The following is a 27,309-nucleotide window of genomic DNA, read 5'->3' as shown; positions in this document are numbered from 1 at the left end:
AGAACAGATAACCAATGTTAGATGTTTCTCTAGAATGTACTTGTTTTTGACTTCTCTATCACCACTGGGATACAAATGCAGATGTCAGTCATCTGGATTGCCAGCTAAGGCTTAAACATTGGCTAAAAAACTACCCGCTACTTCCTAGGTAGCATGCACTCAAGTAGCAAGAACTGAAGGCAAACTCAGAGGGCATTTCTCTTTTCTTGTTCATGTCCCTTAAAACGATACATTATATTGACAGGACAGCTTAAAGAGAGAATTTTGTAAGTTACAGTAACCGACTCACCAGTAGGAGCACATATTAGTGTATTTTTCCCTTTCTGTGCAGGCAGAGCAAGCTCCAGTTGATAATTCCTTGGTTTCAAGGAGCTGTGCAAATTATTACACGATTCTTCTACAATACAGAAGGAACAAAGTTACCAAATGGCTAGTGTGCTAACTACCGTTGGGTGAACATGAGTTCTGACTCTAGCAACAAGGGCCCCATTTAGGAGATTTGGAATCCTGCCTCTTATTATTTGTCCCACTTTCCCCCTTGATCTGAAGCACACACTTATCTCTCAATGATAAAGTATCTATAACAAGGATACAGGAAAGACCAACGTGAATTCTTTCTTAATCATGGAAACTTGATTAAGAAAAAAGGAAAGCAAGAATGGTTTACTTCAAAGCAAAGTTACCCAGAACAAAGTAAGACTAGACCCCCAAAGACAACTGGACAGGACCATGCTGCTGGCATCAGGTTCTCCGATCAACTTTAGCAAGGAGGAGTCATGCTGTATGTTCCTCGGGGTCCCAGAGTGCTCAGCACAACCTGTCTCATGTCAGTAACAGGTCAGCATACAAAATGCCAAGAGACAGAGCAGACTGCAATCACCTCGTGTGCCTAACCTTTCCACTGTAAAGGAGACCTTCCAGAAGGGTGAGACAAACAGCTTTCCTTAAGATGTGTATGGATCATTGTGTGTCTGAAATGTTTACAGCAACCCATACTGTGTCACTCTGGAATGACAGGAACTTTGTGACAATCAGTTGCTGATTTCATTTATTTGTAAGGCATCTTTTTTTTTATGTTGTTCTAAAAAATTACATTGTTCTTTTAACACTAGTCATTATTCATCTTATTTTATTCTTGATACATTTTGTTATAAGTAATATCTTACAACCTTCTGGTCTCTTTATGATGAAGATGTATTTCAAGGAGCATTAGAGAGAGGCCTTGTCCAGTCATAGGTAACTTTCAAAGAACCATGCATATGAGAATAAGTTGATTTGAGCCCTCCACACAGAGGCTGGCAGACAGAGGGCACATAGTCAGTTCACCCACTTGTGTGACAGCCCTGGGATCCTGGAAGGAGTCCGAGCAAGTGGCTTGTGTAGAGAGCTGCGAAGTGCTGCACCCTTAAGATGGTACTGGCTTCCGCCTCTGCTAGCCCGATAGCAAGTGCTCTCTGTGATAAACAACTCCTTATTTGGTCAAGGCTGGATATCAGGCTTGCTTCCTCGTATGTGGACCTATCTGCTGTCGCCACATGGCTTACCGGGGTTGGCCGCCCAAGGGCCTTTTTAAGCTGTGGGCGGGCACTCCCTGGGGTCAGAAGATTTTGTTCAAGGTCCTGAATAAACTGCTTGTGAGAAGGATTCCTGAGTCGCGTCTTCCTTGCTGGTCGAGGTGGTCGTGACAATTGGTGGCCCGTACGGGGACGCTCGTACGAAGAAAGGAATTCAGAACTCACAGCGGTCAGGGGGTGCACCGGTAAGTCCCCAGGTAAGGCGGGGATCCGCGAAAAGAGCGGGATTATTGTTCTCACCCGTAGAGAAGGGGAGAACGGTCAGCAGAGCCGCGTCAAAGCGGACGGGAAAGCAAAGTAGTAGAGCAGCGTCAAAGCGGACGGAACAAAAAGAAAAGCAGCAGAGCCGCATCAAAGCGGATGGGACAAAAGGGAAAGTAGTAGAGCCGCGTCAAAGCGGACGGGATAAAAATGAAACAAAGGGTATTATTATTTTTTCTTGGCCCTTTGGGTGGTATTTAATTTTATTTTTTGGGTTTTCTTTTCACTGTTTGTTATTAAAACATGGGTAATTCCACATCCTGCCCAATTTTTCTGGCACTCAACGAGTTGCTGCGATCAAAGAATCTTAGACTAAAAAAGGGACCACGACAAGAGCGGGGCAAAAAAAGGACTGGGACAAGGCAGTTGGTTTACTCCTCTCTGTAGGTAAAGAGAGAGCAGGACAAATGGTTCGTGGAGCAGCGAACCAAAAGTTAAAAACATTGTTAGCTTGGCTAGCAGGGAACCCAAAGTAAAAGCTAAAAAGAAACATTAGAAGCTTAAAAGAAACATTGTTAGTTTGGCTAGCAGCAACCGGAAAGTAAAAACATTGTTAGTTTGGCTATGGGCGCTTCTCAGTTGCACCCAAATTTTTTGGCTCTGAATGAGCTGCTTCTTTCTAAGAATCTAAGATTTTTGAAAGTTAGGGAGACATGGGACTGAGGAACAATATGGAAAATACACAAAAATTCTGGATATTGCTCAGGAAGGAACAACTGCTAAAATACACTTGATGATAAATGCTGAATTATTTCAAACGCTCAGAGGTGGTGTTCGGCCTGTCTGGAGACTAGTAAAAAGTTCCCTTAAGGATCAGAAATGTAGCGAAGCAGTTAAAAAGGGGAGAAATGCTTTAGAACAATTACAAGAGGAGAGATCAGAGCAGACAAACAGTAAAAAGGGAGGAAAACAGAAAAAAAAGATGTACTCAGCTCTAGAAGACTCAGAGTCTACGGACTCCGAGGAGAATGAGGAGGAACTCCAAACTATTGTCATGATCCCCATGGTATGAACAGTGCCCCTTTCCAGCAATGAAAAGGTAGATTTGCAAACATGCAGACAGGATATCCAGGACAGGTGTTTGAACAGGTGAATCAGATAGCCATTAAGGCTTGGAAAATCACTGCCAAATTAAGGAGAAGTGAGTGGCAATCTTGGCACCTGGAGGCTGTGAGTGGAAAATGCAAGGATTATATGTGTTCCTGTTCAGTATGCCAATTTTACAAAAGCTACAAATTTGTCCAAGTATTTGTCCAGTTTTCTTTTACAGAATTGGTCACTTAAATTTGAAGATACTTTGAAGGAGTTGAGGCTGGCAGTGGTCCATGTGAATTCCACCAGAGTGGACCTTTCTTTTGCATCGGGATTATCGTTCTGGCTGACTACTGCAATGGACCATCTTAAGGAGTGGGCGGGTATAGGAGCATTAACAGGTCTCTTGGTGTTGGTTTCCCTGTTTTGCTTGTGGTTTCTATGTAAGATTAGAGTCACACAAAGAGGCAATGCAGCCATGGTCATTCAGGCCTTTACCGATATTGAAGCAGGACAGTCCCCCACAGGCATGGTTAGCCACCTTAAGAACTAATTAAATACGCTCAGGATGCGAGGCAGAGCACTGCACTCTGAGTCAGCTAATAGTGACCCAGAGAAGAGCATGTCTGTTTGCATGCGGGTTGGTACCCAAGAGTCCCGCCTCTGGAAAAAAGGGTATCGGACGGGTCTGATGTTTGTTAAGTGGATGACACCAAACAAAAATCAGTACAATGTCCCTGTCATTGTCAGAGATCAGACCTCTACTCTTGCCTGTTGCATTTTAAACAAAAAAGGGGGAACTGTAGAGAGCTGCGAAGTGCTGCACCCTTAAGATGGTACTGGCTTCCGCCTCTGCTAGCCCGATAGCAAGTGCTCTCTGTGATAAACAACTCCTTATTTGGTCAAGGCTGGATATCAGGCTTGCTTCCTCGTATGTGGACCTATCTGCTGTCGCCACATGGCTTACCGGGGTTGGCCGCCCAAGGGCCTTTTTAAGCTGTGGGCGGGCACTCCCTGGGGTCAGAAGATTTTGTTCAAGGTCCTGAATAAACTGCTTGTGAGAAGGATTCCTGAGTCGCGTCTTCCTTGCTGGTCGAGGTGGTCGTGACAGGCTTGTAAACAGAGTGTTTTTTTAGAGAACAAGGCTGCTTGGGATGTTACAGATAGTGGAGCTCTGGGAAGACTACATCAGAGCAAGACTTGGACACACATGTGCACTAGTAGAAGGCAGATAAAAGCAGCAGAGGCCACCAAAGACAGGAAGGAACAGTGATTCTAATTATGAAGTCTCTATTGTTTCCTAATCATCCTTTAAAAAGGCTTTTCAAAAGGCATCACAGTGCGAGAGAAAGACCATTATGGAAAAGAACGAAGATGCCCAGTACCTGAATGTGGGCAGGGATTCTGAGAACAAATGATGCCTGGGTACCTGAGTGTGGGCAGGGATTCTGAGAACAAATGATGCCCAGGTACCTGATGGTAGGCAGGGATTTTGACTGAGATCCTGGCATTCTGGCTCTTCCTGTATAAAAATCTGTATGCTGGACATCTCCATTCCATCATCATCTTCAACAGCTTTACTTTCAAGCCTTTTGGAACCTTTGTGAGATTTAAAAAAAAAAAGCTTAGAATCTTAATGTAATCTGACTGTGGATTTAGTTGTGAAAGCCCCCCAAAAGTCCTAACACGAAAACTCTAAATTTCCACTGAGTGCTTACAACCACACCCTTTCACTTTCTTAACATTTTGTAGTTTTTAAATTCTTTTATTTATTAGTTAATTTATTGTGTGCGTCACTCGTGACACAAGGAGTGTATGGAGGGCAGAAGACAACTTTTGGGAATTGGTTCTCTGTGTCTGTCATGCAGGTCCTAGAGGTTGAACTCAGGTCTTCAGGTTTGGTGATGGGGAGGAACCTTCATCTGCTCTTAAAGCAACGGGAAGAAGCATTTTTAGTTTGAGGTTCAGCTTGGTGTTTGAATGCCAGTGTCACTAGGAACCGTGCATCTCCAAGTGTGGAATGTGACACTTATGAGCAGTATGCACCATGAGCACCTCTCCTCTTGGTAGCTCATGTCAATAACCCTCCTAGGCACACGAAAGAGACACTCACAGCTTTCGTCTCTGGCTAACCCCTCACCAAAGACATAGACAGTTCCAACAGTAATTTACATTCTAAAGAAACCTGGGTGAGAACTAAAGATAGAAACTCAGGTATTTGTCAGACTCAGATTTAAAGCAGAGTGAGTTTCCAGAAGTCACTAAGATTGGCTTAACCACAGCAAATTCTTCATTCACTCCTGCTCTGTTGGTTCCAGATGGCTTCCAGGCAAGAGAACCAATCAGCATCTATCATTCTCTGGTAGGAAGATACATCTTTTTGGGGGGGGGGTTCAAGACAAGGTTTCTCTGCGGCTTTGGAGGCTGTCCTGGAACTCGATCTGTAGACCAGGCTGGCCTCCAGCTCGCAGAGATCCACCTGCCTCTGCCTCCCGTGTGCTGGGATTAAAGGCGTGCACCACCACCATGAGATAAGTCTTGCAATTTGAGCCTTTGGGTCTGGAATTCTCAAGCTATTTCTGTGATAACTTAAATTTGAGCTGGAAGCTCTTTTTTCTTCCCCAGAATCTCTGGGCTGTGTAGGTTAATCCCCTCCCAGAATTCAGCTTCCTGGTGCTTGTTCCCTCGGGACTCAGCCTTGGTTATCTGAAGGGAATAGAGTCTTTCATGAAAAGCATGTTCTGGGTGAATGTGGCAAGCCCCGTAGTGAATGGTGAGGGGCCCAGGGCTCTTTCTTGAACCAGCCCACCTTCGTCAACAATCCACAGGTCACCAAACTTGTTGTCTTCTTTCTCCAAAGCAAATTTCAAAACCTTGGGCCAGTTCTCCTTATCGGATCTGAGAAGACATTCAACCATCTTCTCCGCGCCTGCCATCATGCCTTTCGTGAAGCAGATCTGAGCGAGACAGATGCAGTGATCAGTTAGCTCTGCTTTCACTGAAGAAGTGTCTACATTTGATCAGCATCACCGTGAAGCACAACTCAGTCTTTGTTAGCATCACGTTTACCCTGCCTGGCACTAGCATTTAGGATACTCTTTCCTTCACCTTTGTCCTTTGTATGTAATATCAATATGTCAGGCCAAACGTTCTCATCTGAATCCTTGTATCCCCTACCATCAGCAATCCCAGGGCAAAAGCTAGCCCATATGATAACCATTCACAATAAAGATATATTAGCATACAGAGCGATTTGAAAGACTCTAACAACAGCACAACAGTGGTTTTTTTCCAGAGTAGGTATTCTACGACTTTTATTTCTAGTGATAACTAAAATGTACTGTGTCTGTATTACCATGAATCAAGCTGACATAAGCACTGTGTGTGTGTTACCTCATTTAAGTCTACCAGCATGTTAATAAGGTACATTTTTCTTACTTTAGACATGAAAACCCAGGTGCTTAGAATAGCTAAATGAATTGCCCAGGATCACATCACTAGTTCAGTGATTGAGAGACTATAATAAATGTATCTATGTCCAAGAGCCTAGCAATTTTCTTTTCATTTATTGTAGAGTTTGATGCCATTTGCATGTGTGCAAAACACTATTGGGAGAAAAAGTAACAGGGCAACTGAAAATAGGTTATACTTCAAAAGTCTAGCATAAAAATGACCCCATTCGGAGGCCTTACTCTCTCTGTGGATCAGATGGGAGGAGGAGAGAATTGGGGGCAGTGGGAGGAGAGGAGGGAGGGGAACTGGGATTGGAATGTAAAAAATGAATTAATAAAAAATGGCCCTATTCGCCGGGCGGTGGTGGCGCACGTCTTTAATCCCAGCACTCGGGAGGCAGAGGCAGGTGGCTCTCTGTGAGTTCGAGACCAAGCCTGGTCTACAGAGTGAGTTCCAGGACAGGCTCCAAAACAATACAGAGAAACCCTGCCTCAGAAAAAAAAAAAGACCCTATTCACATGAAAAATTCTTTCCTAGTCATTATGTCTTCTAAATGAGGGCTTTTATGGGTTCCAATTACCATTTGAGAGCCTAAAAACAACACAGAAAACAGAGGCCATTTCCAAGAGTCTCAGCATTTTTCTCTAAATTTCATTCTTTGCGTTAATTTACCTGTCTGATTTCTTCACATTCTTGATTAATTAAGCATTCAGACATTTCAGAAAGAATATCTGTTGGGTTGATTCTGGCCTTAAATTCTGGCTGTAAACGTCGTAAAAGTAATCTGTGTTCCTCTAACTTTTCAATTTTTTGGAAATCCCAACTTTCGATGGCTTCATAAAGTCCACAGTAACCTGAAAAGAGAGAAAAATGGGGGTGTCTTAAATGAGCCCAACATATAACACTTTGACATCAAAACCACAGGAATTCTGTTTGAATCTACGGTAAGAGTCCTCAAGACCTCCTGCATATGGCCTCAGCTCCTGTAGTCTGCAGAGCAGCCCAGGGGGCTGGAAGGTTGAAGGCTGAGTCCCCAGCGGGTGGTGTCTTTCAAGGTGGCTGCACCATGCCAGCACTGGATTCCTCACTGTTATTAGCACATTGAGTTCACACAGAAGGAGCGAGTGAAAACTGTGACCTCCCAGGTAAGTTACTCACCAGAGATGCACTCTGAGGATGCATTTTGTCCCTGGCTCCTTCCGGTTGCCCCCATGTACTTTAACAATAACCCTCAATTTACTTTTTTTTTTAAGATTCATTTATTTATTATGAATACAACATCTTGCCTCCATGTATGTCTTCAGGCCAGAAGAGGGCACCAGATCTCATTACGGATGGTTGTGAGCCGCCATGTGGTTGCTGGGAATTCAACTCAGAACCTCTGGAAGAGCAGTCAGTGCTCTTAACCTCTGAGCCATCTTTCCAGCTCTCAATTTACTTTTTAAAAATATTTATTTTTTATTTCATGTGTGTCTATGTGTACCATGAGTGTATGTGATGCCTGTGAAGACCAGAAGAGGGTGCCAGATCCCTGGAACCAGAGTTACAAATGTTTGCGAGTCATCAAACATCTGCTAGGAACCAAATCTGGGCCCTCTGAAAGAGTAGCACGTGCTCTTAGTCACAGAGTCTTATTTTCTACCTCCCAATTTACTTTTAAATTAGTCAAATTAATCAGATTTATCTCCTCAGTAGGAAGCAGTAAGGAAGACAAGAGGAAATAACGAATCTTACTTCCTGCCCTTGAAGAGCTTTCCTTCTACACCATTACAAGGAAAAAAAAAAAAAGATTACACCAACGGGCAAATCTAGGGGGGAAATGATTTGCAACTACAGTGACCCAAGAATATCTTACTCTAAGGTTCTTGGACAGAATCCCCAGACTTGCCTTCCTTTAAGACCCACATTTACTCCATTCAGTAGCCTGGGAAGACAATGAGTGGGTTTTACTCCTATATACCCAAGAAATTAACACAAAGCTCCAGAACCAGGGAAATGGCTCAGAAGGTAAAGAGATCACCACAGAAGCATGAGGACCTGAGTTCAATCCCCAGCTGTCATGTGAAAGCCAGGTACAGAAGTGTGGCCCTAAAATCCCAGCCAATCCAGCAAAAATGGTAAACCCTGGGTTCAATGAGAGACCCAGTCTTAAAACATAGGTGAAAAGCTCCTGAGGAAGACACTTAATGCCAGCCTCTGGCCAATACAAAAGTGTCCTCACACATGTGTACACCAAATGTATGTGCATGTCCATCCCCCAGCCCCAACACACACACACACACAACACACACACACTGAAGCTTCTCCATGATGAAAAGGAACCCCCGATCCTGTTAGGACAATCTCAATATGATATCTACCCTGAAGTGTCTTTTCATACAGTTATGAAGCACTAACAGAGAAGAAAAAGAAACGTGCATAAGCTATAGCCAGCAAATGCCAGCACTGGGGACATGTCTGATGAGGCACAGCCACTAAATGTCACTCATCTTTAGAAAGCCATAAGTATTCAGGAGAGTGCACACATCACTTACACAACATTTTCCATAACTTCTAAAGTTATTCTATATATGTTCAAAAGGTGCTTATTTACACATATTATTTAGAAAAAATAATGGCTAATAAATATAAGCTATATAATCTCATTCATGTTTTTATTGTAGCTCAAAAATAACAAAATTTACCACCTTAACCACCTTTAAATGCATAGTTGAGCACAAGAATGTTTTCCTCTTGCAAAATTGTAAGTCTATGCCCATGAGCAATTAATTTCCTTTGTCCCTCCCTCCACCTTCTGTAAACTCCATTTTGTTTCTATGGCTCTAAGTCCAGAGTCTGTTGGTGTAGGTTGAACTGTGAAAGTTTTACTGTGTTGTGACTTGCTTATCTAGTGTAACTGTCCCAAGGTTCATCCATGTGGTAGCATAAGCGAGCTTCCCTTCTTTGTAAGACTAAAAAGGATTCTGCTGTATGTGTGTTTTTCTCCTTAAATTTTACTTATTTTTTAACTGTCTATTTATTTATTCTGTGGTGCTGAGATGTGTTTGAGTCTAAGGCCTCATCACAGACTCGGGGGGTGCTACCACCCTGACCAATACTACATTTGGGATGAAGAGTATTTGCACGGCTTATGTCTTAGCTGTGGTAGGAAACGCTGCTATGAGCAGGAGTCTAGATTCTCTCTTCAAAGTTCTGCCTTAATTCTTTGGGTATGGATCTTCTGGATAATGCAATGATAATTTTGGAGGAAACTCTAAACTACTTTCCATAACAGTAATACATTTTTACAGCCTACAGACAATTTTCCCCATCCTCGTTAATACTTTGAATTTTTTTGACAGAAATAATTGGTGTGCAGCCATAACTCACTGGAGATGTCACTTCCATTGCATTGAGAATGGGTGACTTTGAGCATCTTTTCACATGTTTCATGGCCAGTTGTATATCTGAAAATGCCAAATCCTTTATTTTTTTTAATATTACACGGGGTGGGGGGTGAGATACAGGAGTGCTATGGCACATGTATGGAGGTCAGAAAACAATTTTCAGGAGTTAGTTCCCTCTTTCTACCTTGTTTTGAGGCAGGGTCTCTCTTAGTTTCTGCCATACTCAAGGCTAGCTGGTCATGAGCTTCTAGACGACTCTTCTGTCTCTAGCCTCATCTCACCATAAGAATGTTCAAAATGCAGACATACACTGCTGAATCCAGCTTCTTCACGTGGGTTCTAGGAACCAAATTCAGGTCATCAGGCTGTGCAGCAAGCCCTCTCAGGAGCTCAGCCCTCTTCCCATCCCACCAATCCACTTTGTCCATTTTTTAACTAGGTTTCCTCTGTTGAGTTATAAAAGTTCCTTATATTATATGTTATAGCACATATCCTACATACAATGGATACTAATCCCTCATCAAATGTAGGGTTCATAACCATTGTCTCCCATGCTCCACAGGGTGATCTCCCACTCTGGTGCTTGTGACCTTTGATGACAAAGATTTAGATTTCGCACAGTCCCATCTGTTTATTTTTGTACTTCTTGGCTCTGTGCTTGGCATCATATCTGCAAACAGAGATGCTTCACCTCTTACGTTCCAATACAGATGTTTTAAAACTCCCTTTGTTGTCTAAATGCAAGACTTTTTCTAATAAATCTCATGTAACTTTCATGGTAAAAGTTAGATGTGCTATTTTTGCTTAAGAGACAAAGACTTACGTACTCAGGTTGCTTAGAGCCCCAAAGGAAAACAACAGATTCTCTGAGGAGGACTACATAAGGGATGAACAAAATAAACAAAAGATGAGTTTACTAGTCTGTTTATCCCGTTCTGTGCCATTTAAATTGTTAGGTAAGGGCTGGGGAGATGACTCAGCAATTAATTTTCTTGCAGAGGACCTGGGATCGGGTCCCAGCACCCATGTCAGAGCGTCACAACTGCCAGTACCACCATCTCCAAGGGAACGTCTGGCTTCTGCAGGCAGTGCACTCACAAGCACACACCTACTCACAGTACACACACACACACACACAATATTTAAAAACAAGCAGGTAAGATAAGCCTATATCACTGGCGTGCACAATAGATAATATGTTACAGTGGTGATCTGTAAGACAGAAAAAAGAAGCAATAAAGAAGCAATGATCAACTATTAATGCTACAAATAGCAGAAAACCAGGCTTTCTTTTATAATAGATAGCATTTAAACCCTTTTATCTAATTAAAAAAAAAACATTACTTTCATAGAACTGTTGTCATCATCCCACTAACAATGCAAGGCTTCCTGAGGACACAGGCACCTGAGAAAGGCAGTGTTTGCCTTAACAGTATCATGTTAGTTCAATATAGCTGCGTTACAACATGATAGTTATATTTCTTGCAGTGGTAAGACCAGCTCAGACTGGCCTCGAATTCACCTGCCTCTGCCTCCCCAGTACTGGGATTAAAGGTGTGGGTCACCACAGCCAGCTGAAAAATTTTCCTTGTCTGTGAAATCATTGCCCTACAATGAAAACAACGGTTTTCTTTTCTTTTCTTTTTTTGTTCTTTTGTTTTTCAAGACACATACACTGTGCCTGATTTGTCACATGTGCTTTCTTGTTTGCTGCTTTCAACACTGAAGAAAATTACCTTTTGCATTCTTTCACCAGGGAGTAAGCTGGGTAACAGAGAGGCACGGAGCTGACTAAATCCCCTACGTACCACTGGATGCTGAAGTGGAATGCTTGACTTCCCCCTTCAATATCAATGCAGCCTCTCAAACAGAATCCGTGCCAGTAGGTCCAGGTCCCAGCTCCCGCTCTTCTGCTAATTAGCTGTGTGGCCCTTGGCAAAGCATCTCCCCAGGCCTTGGCTTGCTCATGTACAGAAAAGAGGAAGTTGGACATCTCTACGATGTCATTCATCTCTAGATAAGACTGACTCCTTACGCTACCAACATCAGAGACCAAAGAACACATAACATAATTGTAGTCCAATGTGAGCCAATTATTCCATTTAAGAATTAGAATATTACTGCCTGTGTGTGTGGTGATGCACCCCTTTAATCCCAGCAGAAGCAGAAACAGGCAGATCTCTATGAGTTAGAGGGCAGCCTAGTTTACACGCTGAGTTCCAGGATAGTCAGAGCTACACAGAGAGACACTCTCATAAAAACAAAAAACAGACAAACAAAAAAAACCCAAAGAATTAATCCTCTAGTACTAGGTACACCTTCTGTTTCTCACTCCTCTGCCTCTTCACCAGAAATAACAATATACTATGTTTAACTTATCAACTCCTTTGGCTTTTGTCTGAATAGTCACAAGGCATTTGCTTGCTTCCCTAACAATATGTTTAGTTTGACTCAGGTGAGACTTCATAGCTATTGCTACCTAAAATTTAATACTGCATGCCGACAGTTCAGCTGGGTTGTCATTTACATTCACAGAGCTTCTCTGAGTGTAATGGAGCACTGTGTAAACACTACAAAACTTATTTACTCATTCTCCTCTTGAAAGCAATATTGTTGCCTCTCCCACCGTTACAATTCTATAGATTCTTTTGGATATCTCTGGTAGACCACTCTATCATCTGCTTGAAAATAGTATTTATATTTCCTTGAACAGTGAAGCACAAGCTACATACAGATGCCTCCAAATTAATCCCTTGTCCCTTTTTCCTTTCAGCATTCTAGTTCAGCAGTTAAGTACTCTGATTTGTGAAGGAACCAATCTGCGTGGTACAGGGCATCCAAAAAGGCCTGGAACCAGCCATCTGTCTGTAGCTGCAGCAGGTACCGGAGGAACAGTGAGGCAGCCTCCATGGGACCCTTGTTGTTTTTCTCAGCCTGGATGTACTGGACCTCATCTGCAAATAGAAACAAAGACTCGTGAGCTGCCTGCAGAACCACTCGTCACTGGGAGGTGAAACAGAGCAGACCTTCCCACGTGGGCTGGAAGTCCTAACAAGTCACAAGAGAAGCAGCCTCAGGAAGCAGCAGACTGTGGTCATTCATGAACACACATTTCCCGTCCTCTACACAAACGGATGCAGAGTCTGCAGCAGACTGTGCTCATTCATTTCCCGTCCTCTACACAAACGGGTGCAGAGTCTCAGGGTGCGCTCTGAAAGGAGTGTCTTCCAGACCTCTGAAAAACAGATCAGTTCCCCACAGTAAGCAGAAGTCACAGTGGAGGGTGTTACATGAAGGAGAAAGGCTTCCTCATTCAAAACTCTGAAGCAATGGCTGAACTAAGGGAGTGGGGGTGGGAACAAACACCCCAAGGCATCAGAAAAGTGCACAGCAGACCAGCAGACACAGTGAGCACTGTCATCTTTTGTTCTGCATTTTTGCTAAGGGAGGAAAGAATACAGCAGAAGAGTGGAAGGAGAGGGAGCTAAAGAAACCAGTGAGAGCTGCTGGCAGGAAACACTAGCAACTGCCAGTTTCAAAACAGAATCCATTTTGAATATACATGCTAACTGCACCTAGGAAATAACCAAACCGCAACACTACTGTGGCCTCACATATCCAAGTTTTTCCATAGCAGATGGAGTACGAATTCCAAAGGAGGGAGTCACTTGCCAGAGTGGTTTTCAGTGCATTCTTAGAGACTAGGAGACCCGGCCTGTAACACTCAGCAAAGGTATCTGCAAAGAGCAAGGAGCAGAAGTCTTCTACTTTACCTCCCATTTAAGGATCTCTATCAACAGTACAGTTACTGTTAACTGATGGGGGATATCCTTCTGTATGCTGTTAATATATGTTTCTCAGACTGGTCGACGAACAAAGCTGTTTTGGCCAATGCACAGGCAGAATTTAACTATATGGGAATTCCAAACAAAGAGTCAGGGAAAAGAAGAGAAAGGACAGAAGCCATGTAGCTGCCAAGGAGGCAGAATCCCGGGCATCAAGGGTAAGTGAAGGCTACGTGGAGTTAAATAGATTAATAGAAATGCGTTAGTAATTAAGAGAGAGCTAACCAGTAAGAGGCCTAAGCCAACGGTCAAACAATTACAAATATATAGTTTCTGAATGGTTATTTCTTAAGTGGTTGTGGGACCCGGTAGGTGGAGGAAAACCAGTCCAGTGGAACCAAGATAGATGGAGAAAATCTTCTACCTTCAACTGTTACATTTTCTCTATTCAAGTGAAAAATGTGATGGATTTTAGAGTTTGGACTCTAGCCCAACTATTTTTTTTATTTTTGGTTTTTCGAGACAGTGTTTCTCTGTATTGTTTTGGAGGCTGTCCTGGAACTCTAGGCCACCTGCCTCTGCCTCCCGAGTGCTGGGATTAAAGGCGTGCGCCACCAACGCCCAGCCTAGCCCAACTATTGAATTACAATGAAAAAGAAACTCTTTCCCCATTTAGCAATCACTCTATTCCCTCTCCCTTCACACTAGACAGTCACTAACCAACTTCATAGATTTTCTATTCAGGATTTCTCGGGCCTTGTGAGGCAAGTGTTCTACCACTGAGCTACAGCCCCAGCTCCCATCTAGACATATCATCTTGTATATGCAATCAGTCTTTCCTTTAATAAAAATCTATACTATAAAATTGCAACAAGCCAAATAAAATCCCATTACATGGAAGTTTCACGTTGCACTTGCCCATTCAACTGTCAACAGGGACCGTGTCTACATTTTGTCTATTATGAATGGAAGTGCAATGAGTGCTTCTCTTAGTCACTAGTTTTTGCTGTGAAGACACATCATGGCCATGGCAACTCTTATAAAAGAAAGCTTTTAATTGGGGGTTTGCATCAGGGGTAAGTCCATTATCATCATGGCAGGGAGCATGACAGTGTGCAGGCCGGTGCTGGAGCAGTAACTGAGAGCTACATTCTGATCTGCAAGCAGAGAGAGAGAGAGACAGAGAGAGAGGGAGGGAGGGAGGGAGGGAGACAGACTGGGATTAGTGTGGGCTTTTGAAACCTCAATGTCTACATCCCCTCACCCAGTAACACACTTCCTCCAACAAGATCACACTTCCTAATCCTTCTAATCCTTTCAAACAGTTCTTCCAGTCTGGTGACTTAAGCACTCAAATATATGAACCTATGGGGGCCAGTTTCATTTAAACACCACAGTGCTTGTGCAAATGCACATCTCTTAGGGACACATATAAATGTGAGACTGCTGGGCCATGCAGCAACTTTGTTTTTAACACTGTACAAAACTGACATTCCCAAAGAAGCTGCACAATTTCGCAATCCCACCCACTAACGATCTGATATTTACTTTCTACACATCCTAAGCAGTGCCTGTGGCTGTCCTTTTCCTTAAGTCATCTGTATGAGCTTCCTGTGGCTGCACTGATACTTGACACAAACCACACAACTTGAGGCAATAGAAACACATTTTTCACAGCTCTAAGCCTGTACATGTTAGGGGCCATGAGAGATACAGCAGGTGGTAACTCGTGTTCAACAGGCCGACTTAGCAGATCTGAAATTAAGGGGTTGGTGAGACCATGCTCCCATCAAGGACCAGAGGAAAACGCTTTCCTTGTCTCTTCCAGCCTGGGCAGCCATCAAGACTCTTCACGTATGACCTCTTGCACTCCAGGCTCCGCCCATCTTCACACTGTGGTTCCTCATCTGGCTTGTAGCTCTGTCACTACACACCTGCCTCTATCTCTACAAGGCATTTTCTTGATCTTTATGCCTCTGCATGGCTGTCAGTATACCACCTTACTCCAACATGACCCCATTTTAGCCAGTTACCTGTGTAAAGACCCCATCTCCAAATAAGATCATGTTCTGAGAGTCACTGGGAATCAGCACCCCAACATAATAATTCAGCTCATTAACAGCACCCCATCTGGTCACTTCATCCAGCTTCCCTGGGTCTACAACCTTATCTCTCTGAGTCCATCTGTCCTCTTACTAACAGCTACTAGATGTCCTATTACTGCCATCTGTCCTATTGCTTACAGCTGTGTGCTTGCTTCCTGTAACACGATCTCCCCTTATACCAGCCATCACTGATACACCACGACGACCAGATGTGTCCCCGTCACAGCGGGGGCCTCCCAGGTTAAACTGCCTTGTCATACCCTGGGCAGGTCATACTTTGTATGTTCATCCTCCTGCTCACCATGTCCAATACAGCTGTTTACAAGTAATCATTTCACCCACACCACCAGGGTGTCAAAGCAGAAGAAACTCCATTAAAATCAGTGGTTACCGCTGTTTGCTGTTCTGCCCCGCCCCCCATCCCATGATGTCTTCAGCTTCCCAGGGTAGGGGATTTTAAAATTGTTCTCCACACTTCCCTATTCTCTTTGAAACCTCTGAGTAAGACACTTTACATGGTATACAGTAATTGTGTACTTACCTTCTCCCCCCTAAAACCGTGGCACGGACATGTTTCACTCATTTTTACATTCTACTAAATACAGTGCCTGGTTCATCCATGTGTCCAGGAGGTGTTACTAAGAAATGGATACTGAGAATGCTATCCATCCATTGCTCCTCCAGGGTAAGGGTGAGCATGTGACTCCAAAGGAGGGATACGGAGAAAACCCTATTCCCACACCCAGGCCTACTCTGAAACAGCCTGGGAACCCTGGGAATCAGCAAAGCCCTCCACTACACAGGGAAGCACCTACATTTTCCAGAAGAAATATCTTTTCAATAGTTCTCTCACAAGATGTAGCCAGTGCTCACAATCATAAATGTGATTTGCAAAGAAGGTTACAATGAAAGGGAAAGGCAAGGGGAGTGTATGAGTAAATTCCTACTGTCTTCTAATAAAGCAAAAAAATGTAAGTCAGAAATCTTACACTCAGTCATAGTACTTATTAGCGCATCCTTACTGATAGAATATATTTGTTGCAAAATCAGGGTCAGCCAATAGAAGCCAGAGCTCCTAAAGGAGCCAGTGCAAGGAAGAGAGTGCAAGGGAAAGAAGAGAGAGTGTTACTAATCAAACAGAATATTGAAAAAGAGGAGAAAGCAGAGTATTTGTGGACAAATACGGTACAACCAACTTCTTAAAAAAAAAATCATCTAGATAAAGCTTTACCACCAAGCTACACTCCCAGGCTCAGATAACCAGCTTTATTACTGGAGGGGGTAAGGTGTAAGGAAAAGTAGAGGCCCAGGATCAACAAGACCAAGTTCTCAGCACAAAGGAGGTTTATTTGCCTCAGAGAAACAGAGGGCAGGGACAAGAGTCAGAGGACCAGAGATAAGGATAAGGGATGTGAAAGGGTGTGGCCACAGAGGATGAAGGACGGCCTCTGGGTAGGAGGAAACAGATGTGGCCCATAGGAAAATGGTTTATAAAGGTAAAAGGGAAACACCAATGCTAAGATGAGGTGTTTAATTTTAATTGGGCATGCTAATTAGGTAAGCCGAAAGGGGCTTCTGATAGCTGAACTTCAGTACTTTGATAACTGGACCTTGGTGGTCAGCCTCAGAAGGAGGAAGTGACCAAATAAGGAAATAGACCTTGGTGACTAGCTTCAGGAATGTAATCTAAAGGTTTTTTTGTTTTTGTTTTTGTTTTGTTTTGTTTTTAAGAAGGCAGAGGGAATGGGGGGGGAGGGCAATGCCTGCCAGAGTCATGTCATGTCATTACACACGGGCTGACCAGAATCCCTTCAATACATAGAGATGAAAAAACCTCCAATGTATCTCTAACAACCAGAGTTTTAAAAAATTATGCAGTCGGCCGGACGTTGGTGACACACACCTTTAATCCCAGCACTCAGGAGGCAGAGGCAGGCAGATCTCGGTGGGTTCCAGGCCAGCCTGGTCTATAGAGCGAGTTCCAGGACAGCCTCCAGAACAATACAGAGAAACCCTGTCTCGAAAAAAAAAATTATACAGTCTTCCACATATCTTTTTAACTTACCACAAGATTTTTGTTTGTTTGTTTGCTTTTTGGCATGCATTTGTTTGTTTTATCGAGACAGGGTTTTTCTGTCAGCCCTGGCTGACCTAGAACTCACTCTGTAGACCAGGCTGTCCTAGAACTCAGAGATCTGCCTGCCTCTGCCTCCTGTGTGCCACCACCACTTGGCCAATGTCAAGTCCTTTTATCATGACTGTAGTATAATTATGAACTAACTTGGGAGATCTAACACATGTTCAGAATTGCATCCTAATCTGGCCTTTATCACAATGCATAAATGAATATTCCCCATTATAACCCAAAGTTTGCTGGACCCTAATAATCTTTGCAAAGCAGAGACAAAAGCGATCCAAATTCAGTTGTTTTTAATAATTTGTTTCCTCTTTTTTTTTAATCACTTTTTTGTTTGTGTGCTTGTTTTTGTCCTGGCTGTCCTGGAACTCACTCCTCCTGCCTCTGCCTCCCAAGTGCAGGGACTACAGGCGAGCACCACCACTGCCCAGCTTATGGTATTCTTAAAGCTTGTGTTTAACAATTACGTGTATATTTAGTGTGGGGGGGGTATGTGCAAATGAGGATAGTGTTGGATCCTCTGGAACTGGAGTTATAGGCAGCCTGATTTGAGTTCTAGGAAATGCAGTCAGGTCCCCGCAAGAGCAGTACATTCTCCCTACTGCCGGGTCATCTCTCCAGCCCCTTTTTAAGCTAAATCCCCTCTGCACATCCCACACTCTCTTCTGTGAAACGGTTGTTGACTCATTTTTTTTAAACTCAATTTCTAAGACTCCTTTGCATCTTAGGAAAAGGTTTCATTTCTAACTGCTTATTCTGGAATATGAAAACATGCATCTTTTTGCAGTAAAACTGGAGGAACTCTATTAGTTCCAGTTCTTACCAGACTTTTTTTTTTTCATTTTAGCTGATTTGCTTTTTTTTTTTTTTTATGGTTTTTCAAGACAGGGTTTCTCTGTATTGTTTTGGAGGCTTTCCTGGAACTCTCACTGTAGACCAGGCTGGCCTCTTGAACTCACAGAGATCCACCTGCCTCTGCCTCCCAAGTGCTGGGATTAAAGGTGATTTGCTTTCTTTGGGACTTTCTGGCTATTACTGTTTCTCATTGCTATTGTGTTTTGTTTGCATTGCTTTCTAATAGTCAATTTCACTAATTCCTTAATTTCATTGTTTTGAATTGCCAATTAATACACTTAAGCTGCAATTTTCCCTGCTTGGAAGCTTAGGTGATATTTTAAACATGTAGTGTGTGAGTTGATTGGTAGCTTTACTTTAAAAGTGGCTAGCAACATTTTGATTTTCTTTTGGTTAAGAGTTATGTAAATGTACTGTTCTGTTATTACTCTTTATTTCTTTATTTGCTTCTTTGAGTGTGTGTGTGTGTCAGTGTGTGTGTGTGTATGTGAGTGTGTGTGTGTTGCATGCGTATGGCATGGCAGATGTGCAGAGAGGCCAACTTGCAACAGTTGGTTCTCTCCTTCTACCATGTGGGTGTCTTTGGGATCAAACTCAGGTGGTCAGGCTTGGCAAGAAGTGCCTTTGCCTAGGAGGTCATCTTGTGGTCCCAAAGTATGATGCTTTGAAATTATATAATTTTGCGGGGTGGTAGTGGCACACGCCTTTAATCCCAGCACTCCAGAGGCAGAGGCAGGTAGATCTCTGTGAGCTCAAGACCAGCCTGGTCTACAAGAGCGAGTTCCAGGACAGCCTCCAAAGCCACAGAGAAACCCTGTCTGAAAAACAAAAACAAAACAAAAGATAAGAAAAGATATCCTGTTACATTTACTATCCAACAAAGCTTCATTGTGAGCCAGGTGCTGGTGGCATACACCTTTGTTACCAGAACTCAGGAGAGAGAGGCAGGTGGATCTCTGAGTTAGAAGCCAGCCTAGTCTGACTCAGGTCTACAGAGTACATTTCAGGACAACCAGGACTACACCAAGAAACCATGTCTTGAAAGATACCCCAAACCAAAAGCAAAAAAAAAAAAAAAAAAAAAAAAAAAAGCTGTATTGTGAATTAACTATTCTTTGAAATCTTTTTTTTTTTTCTCTCTTTTTAAAATTAGGAGCAATCTTGTTTTACATATCAATCCCAGTTCCCTCTCCCTCCTATCCTCTCATGCCCCCTACAAACTCCCCATCCCATTCCCTTTCTGCTCCCCAGGGAAGGTGAGGCCTTCCATGGGGGATCATCAAAGTCTAATTTGAAGCAGGGCCTAGAACCTCCCACATGTATCTAGGCTGAGAGAGTATCCCGCTATGTGGAGTGGGCTCCCAAAGCTCATTCGTATACTAGGGATAAATACTGATCCATTATCAGAGGCCCCATAGACTGACAGGCCTCCTAACTGACACCACATTCAGTGGGCCTCCGTTGGTCCTATGCTGGTTTCCCAGATATCAGTCTGAGGTCCATGAGTTCCCACTTGCTCAGGTCAGCTGTTTCTGTGGGTTTCCTCAGTCTGGTCTTGACCCCTTTGCTCATCACTCCTCCCTCTCTACAATTGGATTCCAGGAATTTGGCTCAGTGCTTAGCTGTGGGTCTCTGCTTCTGCTTCTATTAGCTACTGGATGAAGGCTCTAAGATGGCATTTAAGGTAGTCATCAATCTTATTATAGGGGAAGGGCATTTAAGGTAGCCTCTCCACTATTGCTTAGATTCTTAGTTGGGGTCATCCTTGTAGATCTCTGGACATTTCCCTAGTGCCAGATTTCTCTTTAAACCTATAATGGCTCCCTCTATTATGGTATCTCTTTTCTTGTTCTCCTCTATTCTTCCCCCAGCTCAACCTTCCTGCTCCCTCATGTCTCCTCCCCCCTCCTCTTCTCCCCTTCTCTTTCTCCTAACTCCGGCTCCTGTCCCCCATGCTCCCAATTCTCTCAGGAGACCTTGTCCCTTTTCCCTTCTCCGGGGAACCACGTATGTCTGTCTTAGGGTCCTCCTTGTTTCCTAGCTTCTCTGGCAGTGTGGATTGTAGGCTGGTAATCCTTTGCTCTATGTCTAAAATCTATATATGAGTGAGTACATATCATGTTTGTCTTTTTGTGACTGGGTTACCTCACTCAGGATGGTTTCTTCTACTGCCATCCATTAGCCTGCAAATTTCAAGATTCCATTGTTTTTTCCTGTTAAATATTACTCCATTGTGTAAATGTACCACATTTTCTATATCCATTCTTCAGTTGAGGAGTATTTAGGTTGCTTCCAGGTTCTGACTATTACAAATAATGCTGCTATGAACCTAGTGGAACAGACGTCCTTGTACATATGAGCATCTTTTGGGTATATGCCTAAGAGTGGAATTGCTGGGTCTTGAGGTAGACTGATTCCCTTTCCTGAGGAATCTCCATACTGATTTCCAAAGTGGCTATACAAGTTTGCATGCATTCCCACCAGTAGTGTAGGAATGTTCCCCTTTCTCCATTTCTCCATATCCTCTCCAGCATAAACTGTCATTGGTGCTTTTGATTTTAGTCAGCCAGACAGGAGCAAGATGGTATCTCAGAGTTGTTTTGATTTGCATTTGCCTGATGGCTAAGGATGTTGAGCACTTTTTTTAAAGTGTTTTTCAGTCGTTTTTTATTCCTCTACTAAGAATTCTCTATTGAGTTCTGTACCACACTTTTTAACCGGATTATTTGATGTTTTGGTGACTAGCTTCTTGAGTTCTTTGTATATTTTGGAAATCAGCCCTCTGTCAGAAGTAGGGTTAGTATAGATCTTTTCCCATTCTGTGGGCTGTCCTTTAAATCTTAAGCTTTGTGTTTCTGCAATATGTTTTAGTATTAAAATTTGGTCACTAGCTTCCTCACCTACATTTACTTGATATGTCTCCATCTCATTTTTATTTTTGATTTTTTTTAACTTAGATGGTTGTGTTAGTCACTGTTCTATTGCTATGAAGAGACACTATGACCAAGGCAGCTCTTACGAAAGAAAGCCTTTTACTGGGGACTTGCTTACAGTTTCAGAGGTTCCATCTATCATCATGGTGGAGCGAAGGTGGCACAAATGATATTGGAGCAGTGGCTGCACCCTGGCCTACAGGCTAAGAAAATGAGTGACTGAGAGAGATGGGGGGAGCTTGGGCTTTTAAACCTCAAGTCCATCCCCAGTGACACACTTCCACCAACCAGACCCACCTCTTAACACTTCTAATCCTTTCAAATAGTGTCACTCCCTGATGGCGAATCGGTTTTTTGGTCCTCTCTCCCCCCATAAGGTTTCTCTGTAGCTTTGGAGCCTGTCCTGGCACTGGCTCTTGTAGACCAGGCTGGCCTGGTACAGAGATCCGCCTGCCTCTGCCTATGAGTGCTGGGATTAAAGGCACGGGCCACCACAGCCTGGCTTGCACTAACCATACTTAAGGGGCCATCCTTATTCAAACCACCACAGCAGGCCTCAGGAAGACCCTAATTCTGCCTATGGACACCTTTTAGCTTCTCTAAAGACATGCTTGACTGTAACCCACACGTAACACAAGCCTTCCTTGCGTCATCTTGTTTTATACTTTTATCTTCTGTTCCCTGGTTACTTTAAGTTATTAAATGTGTTTTTCTCCCTTCCTAGAGAATGGGACCAGTATAATCATCTTTATATTTGTGGATCTTTACCCTTAACCTCTGCACAGCATTTTAAAACTATCAACATAAAGTGGTATGTCTTCCTCCTCCTCACTTCTGAGGCAAGGAATTCCACATGCATTTATTATTATTTCCCACAACTCTTTGCTGATTTACCTTTTAATCCAAATTATTACTTTAAAACTTCTAGCTAAACTAACAAAAAAAAAAAAGACCCACATTAAAAAAGATAGAAAAACAGGGGAGGAGTTACCACAGAGTCCAATCAAATGCACATAATCATTAGGAGGTACTTGAAAATTTGTACTTAAACTAAAAGAAATTGACTAAACTAGGAAACAAGGAGGACCCTAAGAGAGACATACAAGGTCCCCTGGAGAAGGAGAAAAGGGCAAGATCTTTTGAGCAAATCTGGAGCATGGGGGAGGGGGAGTTAGGAGAAAGAGAAGGGGAGAAGAGGAGGGGGGAGGAGGACATGAGGGAGCAGGAAGGTTGAGAGACTCAGTTAGGGGAAGAATAGAGGAGAACAAGAACAGAGATACCTTAATAGAGGGAGCCATTATAGGTTTAAGGAGAAATCTGGCACTAGGGAAATGTCCAGAGATCTACAAGGATGACCCCAACTAAGAATCTAAGCAATAGTGGAGAGGCCACCTTAAATGCCCTTCCCCTATAATGAGAATATGACTACCTTAAATGTCATCCTAGAGCCTTCATGCATTAGCTGATGGAAGCAGAGACCCACAGCTAAGCACTGAGCCAAACTCCTGGAATCCAGTTGTAGACAGGGAGGAGTGATTAGCAAAGGGGTCAAGACCAGACTGAGGAAACCCACGGAAACAGCTGACCTGAACAAGGGGTAAGCTCATAGATCCCAGACTGACAGCTGGGGAACCAGCATAGTATTGAACCAGGCCCCCTGGAAGTGGTTGTCAGTGAGGAGGCCTCAGCAATCTATGGGCCTCTGGTAGATCAGAAACCCTAGTATACAAAAGTATACAAATGGACTTTGGGAGCCCATTCCCCATAGAGGGTTACTCTCTCAGCCTAGACACACAGGGGAGAGCCTAGGCCCTGCCCCAAATGATGTGACAGACTTTGATCATCCCCCATGGAAGACCTCACCTTCTCTGGGGAGCAGAAGGGAGATGGCATGGGGGGGTTGGTGGGGAGCATTGAGGATGGGAGGGAGAGGGAACTGGTATTGACATGTAAAACAAGCTTGTTCCTAATTTAAAATTTAAAAAATCTAGGAATTGACAAATTCCTAGACACAGCTTATCAAAATTTAATGAAGAGGATATAAGCAGATCCATGACAAGTAACAAAGAAAAGCCTAGAATTAGATTGATTCGCTGCTGAATTCCACCAAACCTTTAAAGAAAAGCTAACATCAAGATTCTTCAGCATGTTCCATAGAATAGAGGGAAGTAACATCAGCAACACTGTCTACAAAGCTAGCATCACTCTGATAGTAAAATAAGATTAGTAAATGGAAGAAGGAAAGGAGGGATGGAGGAAGGGAGGAAAGAAGGGAAATTTTCTGATGAACATACAAACAAGTAGTTTTCTGACATGCCTTTCACAAACTTGACATAAAAAATGAAATCAGAAAAGGGGGTTACTATTCACAGTAGCCTCAAACAAGCAACAAACCCTAACCAGAGTTGAAAAACTACTTCAATGCAAATTTCAAGACAGAAGAAGCAAAAGAACAAAACAAAACAATTGCTTTCATCTTAAAGAGAATGAGACAGTTTATTCTGGTGCTATTCTGAGTGGCGCAGGAATACAGATTTAAGTTACTCCAAACTCTTTAATGAAGTTTCATCCATCCATCCATTCATCCATCCATCCATTGATTTTAGTCTGTTGTTTCCCAGTCATTGTGAGTTATCAGGTGTCTCCCCCGAGGTTGCCCCCTCATTCACCCCCCCATTCTCTTCTCTTACTTCTCCCTGCTATTTTCTCTTCTCCAAAACAGTACTCATGGCCTGACCAGCCTGTGTCTTTTCTGCCTGCTGTGCACTCTTCCAGATAACTCTGCTTGCTCTCTCATCTGCATAATAAAAAAACCTTTCCCCCAACCCCAGAGCTTATTCTAAAGAAACACTGAATAAGCCTCTCTGTGGATTTTGAACTCTTTGAGAAAATGTCCAAGAGCAGTGCACAGCTGTGCCATACAGTAGTTCTATTTCCAGGTTGGTTTGTTTGCTTGTTTCTTTGTGATTTCTGTAGCAGCTACACAAGTTTATATACTCAACAGCAGTGAAAAGGGATCCTTTTCCTCCACATCCTTGTCCGCATCTGTTGCTCCTTGTTTCCTTGATAGACAGTCAACCTGACTGGGGTGCATCTTCCATCCGTCCGTCAATGATGGCCTTGGCTGTTTGGGGTCTTTTGTGCTTCCTTATGACTTTTTTGTTTTCTTCATTGATAACAGCAAACCTACTGACAACGTTATTCTAAATAGGGGAAACTGAGAGCATTTCCTCTAAAATCTGGAATGAGACAAGGGTGCCTGGTCCTTCTATTATTCAATACAGCACTTAGAGGAAAAACAGTAATACAAGAGACATAAATAAAACTGACACAATTAGGAAAGGAAGAAGTCAAATTATCTATCTCTATTTTCAGACAATATGCTCTTATAAAGACCCCCACAGACTCCACCAGAAAACCCTGAGCCCTCATAAAAACCTTCAGCAGAGTAGCAATGACAAGATAAACGATGAGCAGGGAGAAACCAGCAGCTTTCATACATACCAATAACAACCTTGCCAAGAAGGAAATGGGGAAAGGAGGGAGTCCTATTCACACAGCTTCAAACAAACAACAAACTCTAACCAAAGAGGTGAAAGACCACTACAAGGCAAACTTTCAAGACACCCAAGAAAGAACTTCATGAAGACTGTAGGAGATGGGACAATCTCCCAAGACAGGTAGAATTAATACTATGCAAATGGCTATAGTAGTAAGAGCAACCTACAACTTCAACATAATCCACACTTTAAAACAATCTCAGCTGGGCGGTGGTGGCGCACGCCTTCAATCCCAGCACTCGGGAGGCAGAGGCAGGCGGATCTCTGAGAGTTCGAGACCAGCCTGGTCTACAGAGCGAGTTCCAGGACAGCCTCCAAAACAATGCAGAGAAACCCTGTCTCGAAAAACCAAAAAAACCAACCAAACAAACAAAATACTCAATCTACACATCGTCTTCACAGAACTAGAAAATAAATCCTAAAATTCATGAAACTGAAACAGGCATGCTGAGGAGAGGAAGATATCTTAGATGGGGGAAGGGAGAGTGATGGAATGCATGTCCTAAAGCAGAAGGGGGGGGGCCAATCTGGGAGGGAGGGAAGGAAACCATTCAGATGGAGGAACAGGTAAAAAAGGAATGCAAAAGCAAGAAAAGAGGGGAATAAATGAGAACAAAGAGTAATGACAGGAATTATGAAAATGCCATAACGAACCTCATTGCTTTGTATGTGAATGTAAATCACTAATGAAAGATTAAAGGAATAGAAATCGCACCACCTTGTATGCTAAGAGACGTCTTGGGTGGGTTTCCTGTCTTCAACTACCCCAGTCATTAGAGTGTCTTTTTCTACTCTCTAGCAGGACCCTAGGTGGTCTTTTCCACCTGGTTGCACAGCAAAGAAGCCCAGGAATTAATCTGCAGTTCCCATCACGGATCCAACACCAGGGAAGACAACAAGGCACTTGTTTTTTTTTGTTTTTTGTTTTTTGGTTTTTTTTTTTTTGGTTTTTCGAGACAGGGTTTCTCTGTGGCTTTGGAGGCTGTCCTGGAACTCACTTTGTAGACCAGGCTGGCCTAGAACTCACAGAGATCCGCCTGCCTCTGCCTCCCGAGTGCTGGGATTAAAGGCGTGCGCCACCAATGCCCGGCCTGACAACAAGGCACTTGTAAAATGAAAAGTAACTGTCAGATGTTCTTTGTCATGCGGACCTTCAAGCACCACCTCCCATCACCGCTCAGACGAAGTCTCTGTGTACTCATCTGGAGTGGAATCACCCAGTATGTCTACAAAGCGTCTCAATCTAGTCTCAAAAGCTAGATGAGAACAACTGTACAAAACCCTAAACACGTGGAGTCTGGGGAACGTTAACCTCCACGGGTCAACAACATCCTTTGTGCCTGTCACCTCCACTTAGCTCTGTGCAGCAATCTACGGGGGGGGGGGGCGTTATTCTCAATCTCTCATGCCCTGATAACGGGAATCACACAGCAGTCTGTGAGGCTATAAATAAAAGGAACAGACGATTTCCCTTGAAAGTTAAAAAAAAAAAGTGACATCCTTACACAAGTTACTATACACTTTGCGGGAACTCTGTCCCTGCCCTCAAACCCAGAGGCTGTCCAGCCTAATATGCCGTGGGGATCTGGCACAAACCCGGTGTTTCTAGGTTAGTTACCCAAATTTGGCCTAAAGAAAGCAGAAAAAAAAAAAGGGACCCCATTTGGTTTTGGCCAGAGAGGTTCTTTTTCTTCTACACCAACATGGAAAGCCTGAGAGCCAGCGGCATCTGGGACCACTCACCATCCTGGAGCCAGGGACTCATGTAGCTGAGGATGTAGGTGGGGTCCAGAGTCTTCTTGACATAGTCTCCGAATGCTTGCAGATTCTGCCGCTGTTCAGCTGTCATTCTGTGGCTCCCCACGATCGATGAGCGCCCTGGCCCCCCAGGAGCCCCCAGAGAAGAGCGCAGCGGGGACTTTCCAAGAAGACACCCAGAGCAACAAGCCACCAGGGCTAGAGAGAGGAAATCGAAACTGCCCTCCCGGCGCTGGGGGCGGGGATTCAGTTTCGTTTCTGCACCAGGGAGCCTCCGGCCAGGAGGGACCCAACCGCATCTGCCTTGAAGTTTGCCGGCTGCTTTTGGAGTGGTGCGGTTATATTATAAAGTACGCACAGCTGAAGTGTACAGTTCAATGAATTTCGAAAAATGGAGACACGGTTACCTGTTCCGACAGAGCATCCGGGTCCTGCAGAAATCTCTGCTTTAACTTTATTAGGAAACTATC

At 43.4% G+C, this 27,309-nt stretch overlaps 1 protein-coding gene across 4 annotated transcripts in view; it reads right to left on the bottom strand.

The window, feature by feature from the left end:
- Positions 1-26,959, bottom strand: part of Ddx58 (DExD/H-box helicase 58) — a 52,425-nt gene extending 25,466 nt beyond the window's left edge. The window contains exons 1-6 of one of the 4 annotated variants that reach the window (XM_040737580.1): positions 26,825-26,959; positions 12,504-12,660; positions 6,993-7,174; positions 5,677-5,824; positions 4,341-4,466; positions 290-397 (exon numbers count right to left, since the gene is read on the bottom strand). In XM_040737580.1, coding sequence (XP_040593514.1) covers positions 290-397; positions 4,341-4,466; positions 5,677-5,824; positions 6,993-7,174; positions 12,504-12,660; positions 26,825-26,827 — 724 coding nt within the window. In that variant the 5' untranslated portion in view covers positions 26,828-26,959. 4 annotated transcript variants of the gene reach the window in all.
- Between the last annotated feature and the right edge of the window lie 350 nt (positions 26,960-27,309).

Source organism: Mesocricetus auratus, unplaced genomic scaffold (assembly GCF_017639785.1).
Source record: "Mesocricetus auratus isolate SY011 unplaced genomic scaffold, BCM_Maur_2.0 Super-Scaffold_6730, whole genome shotgun sequence".
NCBI classification, from domain to species: domain Eukaryota; kingdom Metazoa; phylum Chordata; class Mammalia; order Rodentia; family Cricetidae; genus Mesocricetus; species Mesocricetus auratus.
Note: the sequence above shows the minus strand (reverse complement) of the source record. Positions and strands in the feature narration are given on the sequence as shown.